General features: G+C 38.9%; 1 protein-coding gene across 2 annotated transcripts in view; it reads left to right on the forward strand.

Annotated features, from left to right (window-relative positions):
- LOC108305413 (UDP-glucose:glycoprotein glucosyltransferase 2) overlaps positions 1-8,253 on the forward strand; it is a 172,952-nt gene that overhangs the window by 78,186 nt on the left and 86,513 nt on the right. For both annotated transcript variants that reach the window (XM_017530058.2, XM_017530059.2), the window contains exon 11: positions 6,623-6,714. In XM_017530058.2, the coding sequence (XP_017385547.1) occupies positions 6,623-6,714 (92 nt within the window). The remainder of the gene's footprint in view (positions 1-6,622; positions 6,715-8,253) is intronic.

An 8,253-nucleotide genomic window follows, 5' to 3' on the forward strand; every position in this document is an offset into this window, starting at 1 on the left:
TTTTTGGATTGTTTGGAATAGTTTCAGAAGGAGTGGTACCAGCTCCTCTTTGTATGTCTGGTAGAATTCGGCTGTGAACCTATATCAACCTGGGCTTTTTTTGGTTGGTAGACTATTAATTTCTGCTTCAACTTTAGCCCTGGTTATTGGTCTATTCAGGGTTTCGACTTCTTCCTGGTTTAGGCTTGGGAGGGTTGCAAGTGTCCAGGAATTTATCCATTTCTTCCAGGTTTACTGGTTTATGTGCATAGAGTTGCTTGTTGTAATCTCTGATGGTAGTTTGTATTTCTGTGGGATCGGTGGTGATATCCCCTTTATCGTTTTGTATTGCATCTATTTGATTCTTCTCTCTTTTCTTTTTTATTAATCTGGCTAGCACTCTGTCTATTTTGTTAATCTTTTCAAAAAACCAGCTCCTGGATTTATTGATTTTTTGAAGGGTTTTTTATGTCTCTATCTCCTTCGGTTCTGCTTTGATCTTAGCTATTTCTTGTCTTCTGCTAGACTTTGAGTTTTTTTGATCTTGCTCCTCTAGCTCTTTCAGTTTTGACGATAGGGTGTCAATTTTTTATCTCTCCTTGCTTCTCATGTTGGCATTTATTGCTATCAGTTTTTCTCTAGACACTGCTTTAAATGTGTCCCAGAGATTCTGGTATGGTATGTCTTCGTTCTTGTTAGTTTTGAAGAACATCTTTATTTCTGCCTTCATTTCGTTCTTTATCCAGTCAATATTCAAGAGCCAGCTCTTGAATTTCCATGAAGTTGTGTGGTTCTGAGTTAGTTTCTGAATTCTGAGTTCTAATTTGATTGCAGTGTGGTCCGAGAGACTGTTATGATTTCCATTCTTTTGCATTTGGTGAGGAGTGATTTACTTCCAATTATGTGGTCAGTTTTAGGCTAGGTGTGATGTGGGACTGAGAAGAATGTATATTCTGTGGATTTGGGGTGGGGAGTTCTGTAGATGTCTATTACGTTTGCTTGGTCCAGATCTGAGTTCAAGTCCTGGATATCCTTGTTAATTTTTTGTCTCGTTGATGTGTCTAATATTGACAATGGGGTGTTAAAGTCTCCCACTATTATTGTGTGGGAGTCTAAGTCTCTTTGTAAGTCATTAAGAACTTGCTTTATGTATCTGGGTGCTCCTGTATTGGGTGCCTATATATTTAGGATCTTTACCTCTTCTTGTTGCATTGATCCTTTTACCATTATATAATGTCCTTCTTTGTGTCTTTTGATCTTTGTTGGTTTAAAGTCTATTTTATCAGAGATGAGAATTGCAATTTCTGCTTTTTTTTTTTTCTCTCCATTTGCTTGATAAATCTTCCTCCATCCCTTTATTTTGAGCCTTTGTGTATCCTTGCATGTGAGATGGGTTTCCTGGATATAACACACCGATGTGTTTTGGCTTTTTATCCAATTTGCCAGTTTATGTCTTTTGATTGGGGCTTTTAGCCCATTTACATTTAAGGTTAATATTGTTATATGTGAGTTTGATCCTGCCATTTTCATGCTAGCTGGTTGTTTTGCCCATTGGTTGATGCTTTTTCTTTATTGTGTTGATGGTCTTTACCATTTGGTACGTTTTTGGAGTGGCTAGTACTGGTTGTTCCTTTCTGTGTTTAGTGCTTCTTTCAGGAGCTCTTGTAAGGCAGGCCTAGTGGCAACGAAATCTCTCAGCAATTGCTTGTTCATAAAGGATTTTATTTCTCCTTCGCTTATGAAGCTTAGTTTGGCTGGATATGAAATTCTAGGTTGAAAGTTCTTTTCTTTAAGAATATTGAATATTGGTACCCCCACTCTCTTCTGGCTTGTAGGGTTTCTGCTGAGAGATCCACTGTGAGTCTGATGGGCTTCCCTTTGTGGGTAACCCGACCTTTCTCTCTGGCTGACCTTAGCATTTTTTCCTTCATTTCAACCCTGCTGAATCTGATGATTATGTGCCTTGGGTTTGCCCTTCTTGAGGATTATCTTTGTGGTTTTCTCTGTTTCTTGGAGTAGAATGTTGGCCTGCCTTGCTAGGTTGGGGAAGTTCTCTTGGATAACATCCTGAAGAGTATTTTCCAGCTTGGATTCATTCTCTCCATCATATTCAGGTACACCTATCAAATGTAGATTAGCTCTTTTCACATAATCCCGTATTTCTTGGAGGCTTTGTTCATTTTTTTTTTTCAATCTTTTTTCTCTAGTCTTGCTGTCTTGTTTTATTTCATTGAGCTGATCTTCAGTCTCTGATTCCTTTCTTCTGCTTGGTCAATTCAGCTGTTGAAACTTGTGTTTGCTTCACCAAGTTCTTGTGTTGTGTTTTTCAGTTCCATCAGATCATTTATAGTCTTCTCTAAGCTGTTTATTCTCGTTAACATTTCATCAAACCTTTTTTCAAGGCTCTTAGTTTCTTTGCATTGGGTTAGAACATGTTCTTTTAGCTCAGAGAAGTTTGTTATTACCCTTCGGAACCTGTTTCTGTCAATTTATCAGACTCATTCTCCATCCAGATTTGTTCCCTTGCTGGTGAGGAGTTGTGATCCCTTGGAGGAGGAGAGGCATTCTGGTTTTGGGTGTTTTCATCCTTTTTGCACTGGTTTCTTCCCAACTTTGTGTATTTACCCATGGTTTTGGAGTTGGTGACTTTTGGATGGGGTCTCTGAGTGGGTGTCCTTTTTGTTAATGATGAAGCTATTTCTTTCTGTTTTTTAGTTTTTCTTCTAACAATCAGCCTCTCTGCTGTAGGACTGCTGAAGGTCCACTCCAGACTCTGCTTGTCTGGGGATCACCAGCAGCTGCAGGACAGTAAGGATTTCTGCCAGTTTCTTCTTTTGTTATCTTAGTCCCAGAAGGATACCTGCCAGATGTCAGCCTGAGCTGTCCTTTATGAGGTGACTCTTTGAATATACGGGGTCAGGGAACTGCTTGAGGAGACAGTCTGTCGTTTATAGGAGCTCAAGTGCTAAGCTGTGAGCTCCGTTGTTCCGTTCAGAGCTGCTGGGCAGGTACGTTTAAGTCTGCTGCAGTGGAACTCATGACTGCCTTTTTTCCCAGGTGCTGTGTCCTGTTAAGGTGGGGCTTTATTTATAAGTTCCTGATGCGCTGCTGCCTTTTTTCAGAGATGCCCTGTCCAGCGAGGAGGTAGCCTAGTCACAGTCTGCCAGCAGAGGCATTGCTGAGCTGCCATGGGCTCTGCCCAGCTGCTTTGTGAACTTCCTTGTGGTTTTGTTTATAGAGGTATAGTTAGAACTGCCTCAGTAATGGTGGTCTGCCTCAGTAATGGCAGACTGCATCTGTAATGGCGGACTGCCTTGGTAGTGGCAGACTGCCTTGGTAGTTACGGACTGCTTTGGTAGTGGTGGACTGCCTCAGTAATGGATGTCCTTCTCCCACAGAGCTGGACTGTCCCAGGTCCAGTTGCACTTGCTGTGAAACTCAATCCAGAGCATTTCAGATTGCTGGTCTTTGTGAGGGCGGGACCTGCCAAGCCAGAACACCTGGCTCGCTGTTTCAGCCCCCTTTTTTTCAGTTGAATGGGTGGCTCTGTCTCCCAGGTGTTTCAGGCACCACTTGAAATGGCTGCCCAGATTTGTGTGAGATTTTGTATGGAGACCCACTGCACCAGCTGAAACAGCTGTGCTGGAAACTCATGGTGCTTTTCAGCCTGGGAATCTCTTTGTCTGTGGGCAGTAATAACTCATTTGGAAATGTGGTGATCACTCACCCTCTGTGTTGTTCTTGCTGGGAACTGCACTTCAGAGCTGTTTCTATTTGGCCATGTTGGATCTGCCAAAACTAAAATTTTAAAGAAATATTTAAATTTCAGAGTGCACATCATTTCACCTTAGGAACACCCAGACATTTTTATAAACCATCTTACCATTGGAAATCTCAACCAGTCTTCTGAGATCTAATCAATTTCTTTAGCTTCAGGTAATATCTCAGCTCCATTGGTTATTAAAGAGGCATATTAAAATAAGTGGTCCCCTCTTTAAAAAAAATGAGCTTATATTTCTTCATTAGGATTTGCATTTGTTTTTGCTCAAGCCTAAGAGTTCTAGTTTAATTTCACTTTAAATACAAAAATCTAAGTTTTTTGGATCATAAATATAGTATGAAATCCAGCCCTAAACCCATATGAAAATAAGCTAGAGGCCGTCAATTCATTTGGGAGATTTATTCTTCCTCCACCAAGAACCAAGGTGAGATAGACAAATTTCTATGCTGTTACTGCAGGGCATTTTGTTTCCTAATTCACCTTTCACCATGAGTGTAGCACTGTATGTGTGCATAAGGATATATTTGATCCTGCACCTTGTTCCATGTGGGTCCTGGATTCAAATTTCCTGTTCTTCTAAGATTGGCCCTTCAACACCCAAGTCTTAGGCCATCTAGGAAGCTCTAAATTTCCTCAGGGCAAGGTCTTTAGTGTTTATTTACATCTCTATATTCATATTCCTACTTCCTCTTTGTCCTTAGGTAAATACTTTCTTGAACTCTGAGCCAGATTTAGGGGATTTATTCATATTTGTTTATTTATTTATTTTTGAGATGGAGTATCATTCTGTTGCCTAGCCTGGAGTGCAGTGGTGCGATCTCAGCTCACTGCAACCTCTGCCTCCTGGGTTCAAGTGATTCTCTTGCCTTAGCCTCCTAAGTAGCTCGGACTACAGGCATGCACTAGCATGCCTGGCTAATTTTTCTATTTGTGGTAGAAACATGGTTTCATCATGTTAGTCAGGCTGGTCTCAAACTCCTGATCTCAAGTGATCCGTCCACCTCAGCCTCCAAAAGTGCTGGGATTACAGGTGTGAGCCACCATGCCCAGCCTCATTGTTAACATTTTAATGTAGCATTTTTGTGCTTTCTTTTAGTAAGTGAATTTTAGGATCTTTGGTTTATCATATTGCTAGAAATTGAATTCTTACCCCTCATTTAAGAAGGGCCACTTTAAATTACACACTGATATATGCACAAGTTTGTCAGGACTTAAGGCTAGCCCTCTGGGGCAGAGCAAAGAGAAGAATTTGTAAGTACCAACCTCTAATAGACAAACCTCTTCCCTCTCACACTGTTTCAGCAAGCAGATTCACTGAGTTCAGTCTGTTACCTGTTTTTTGAGCATTGTTGTGCAAGGCACTGTGCCTGACATAAACAGTCTTGAGGGATTTAGCAATTTAGTATGGATCTGTGTGCTTGGTGTACTTTCTACTTATAATTGAGATGCACTAAAATGAATGAATGAGGTGCTAGAGAAAGCTTCATTCGGGGTGTGTGAAGTTTTGATGCTAGATTGGGGAAAACAACAGGCAATATAAATTCACTGGGCATCTGTAGATTTTGAAGTTGGAATGTAGATTTCTTAGTATAAGTAACTTTGATAGAAAGGCACATCTAAAGTGGCTAAAGACAAATAAAAATTTTACCTCTGAATCTTTTCATATTAGGATTCAATCTTTTGCCAGTATTCTGTATAAAACCAGTGGAATTACTTTCTGTTAAGTTCCTCCTCTCCCTTCCCTTTGTGTAGCTCATCTGTTGAGTGATAATAATACAGAAAAATTCACCTTTCAAGTCATTTCTCTGAGTCTCTTCAAGTTAGTTGCTTCCTCTGCCTTTGCAGAGTAGTTCTAACAAGCCCCTGTTATGTGGCTTATCATATGATGTCTTTGAAGTACACTGGTTGTTTTTCCTCCTAAACCTGTTTGCCTACCCTGATAATAATAACATCTTTCATTTGTGACCACTTAATAGGTGACAAGATATAGACTTATATTACATTTAAACTATAGCAAACCTATGAGATAGATATAATTATTCCCATTTTATAGATGAGGAAACTGAGGATTCTGAAAGTGATTGGAACTTGCCCAAATCTTAACAGCTAGTAGGTGGAATGACTAGAATTAAACCAGGCATGATACTCACACTGTGATCTTGGCAACTGTACTGGATACTCAGACTGTGATCTTGCCAACTTTGCTTTAGTAACAAGAACATCCCTTTTTAACTTTTATTACTGGTCTAGTGCCTGGAGTTGTTCCTAGAACATAGCAAGCACTCAGGAAATATTTACTGAATGAAAGACAGTGAAAATTCAAATATAGCTTTAATGGAAACTTATGAATTTAGAGTGAGCTCCAAATGTTTACACATATACCAGAGTTTTACTTTTGGTATATTATTGCCTCAAGGAATAGGAATGTGCCAAGTATCAAATTGTATATGTGCACATACACACACTATATGAAATATAGTAGATAAGTAATTGTTGTAGCATTAGAACTGTTATATCATGTGTTGTAAAAATCAGAATATTCAGGTATTGAATTTTATCTCTAATCTATCCTAAGATTTCCCTCATCACTGAGATCAAGGCTGGGCAAACTAGTACCTATGGACGAAATCTGGTCTGCCATTTATTTTTATAAATAAAAGCTTAATTTTCAAAATAAACATTGCCATGCCCATTTGTTTATATGTGTCTAAGGATACAAAGGCGGAGATCAATAGTTGCAACAGAGACTGGCCTGCTAAACCTAAAATATTTACTCTCTATTTATAGAAATAATCTGGTGACCTGTACTGCAGGTCACTATTGTTCTATCACTTGGTTAATATTGCTTTGCTCTATTTCAAGGATCTTCGAGATAGATTTGAAATTCAGCCAGGTGATGCTCGTCTATTTATAAATGGCCTTCGTGTTGATATGGATGTTTATGACCCTTTTAGGTATGTATTAAATTATTACTATAAATTATGGTTTATATAAAAGTAAACATTGTCTTGAATTTAATATTAGTTAAAATATGAAAGTCACTTTAAAGATAAAGCAAATACATGTTTTTCATTGTACAAAACATCTCTCTTCTACCAAAATGAGCAAGCCCAAAGTGTCTTAGAATATCAGAACTGGGAGAAACAGTCAAGTTTGGATGAGTGTTAGACCTACAATTAGCTTGTTATTCTAAACTGTCTTTCATTGAAGAGTAGATTGATGATTTATTGGAGAAGTTATTTGGAACTGAACTGAACAGCCAGACACCTCTATCCTTCATATAGGAACTGAAATCAACATGGGGTATTTCCTCAGAAGAGAGCAATTGACAAGAGGAATTTAAAGTGCTTCTGTATAATTGCTGGATACTATCTAGTTTCTTGTCCAAAAAAAAAAAAAGAAATTCTTCAAAATTGCTCAGAATTTTGAACAGGACTGAATTAAGAAGTCTTTGCTTTGTCAGTGGTCATTCACCCAAAGGTAAAGCTGTGGGCCAAACGGAAGAGTTACTTTTATAAAGAAACATAAAACTACTTTAAAATTAATATTTGGAACATTAGATGAACTTAGGAAACATGATACCTTAGTTGAGTATTCAGTTTTAATTCAATTGAATATATTTATTGAACTGAAATTATTTGAATTGTTTATTTAAATCCCATTTTCTTACCAGTTTGGAAATATGTTGGAAAATATAATGGAAAGACTGAGGAAATAGTTTTATCAAACATTTTTTACAATGTTATCTCAAATGGGGCTTTTCTCTTTAGTTACTTAAATCCTTGGACCTAGTATTGGAAAAATAATAACCTAAGATATATGTAAGTACTACACACAGAAAGAGTAGAGAGGTTTTTAAATGCTACCCTGTAAATTCCAGGGGAACAAAAACAACATCTGTGCTCAGGAGCAGTAAAAACAGGTTTAAAGGAAGTAGTGAAATGGTATGTAGATTTTAGAAAGTTTTCTAAGGCAGCATATGAGGAAATTTTTTATGGCAAGAATATTTTCACGTATGATTTAGGAAGGCTGTAGGTTATTAAAAAATACAACAACAATGCCCCTCCAACCCCCCGCTCCCCTCTCCACCCTCCACCCTCACCTCCCCGCGGCTCCTACACCTGGATTGTGTGCTACATTTTTGTTCCTCATTGATTTGATCACTAGTTAGGGCTACTGTGATTCTCTTAGAAGGAGAAAATATGTGATATTTATATCTTCTGACATTTTTGAAGACAGCATAATCAGAAAGATTTTCAGAAAAAGATCAGAGGGGGAGGATCCAAGATGGACGTTTAGGAACAGCTGAGGATTGCAGCTCCCAGTGAAAGTGCAGAGGGTGAGTGGACGCCACATTTTTATTGCCCACAGACTAGGAAATTCCCAGGCGGAGAAGCTCCACGGTCGCCAGTGCGGCTGTTTCGGCCAGCGCAGTGGTGCCGGCCGGTGCCGCTGCTTTGCCCCGCGTGGCTGCTTTGTCGGCGCCCCGGAGC

Source organism: Cebus imitator, unplaced genomic scaffold (assembly GCF_001604975.1).
Source record: "Cebus imitator isolate Cc_AM_T3 unplaced genomic scaffold, Cebus_imitator-1.0 Scaffold62, whole genome shotgun sequence".
NCBI lineage: Eukaryota > Metazoa > Chordata > Mammalia > Primates > Cebidae > Cebus > Cebus imitator.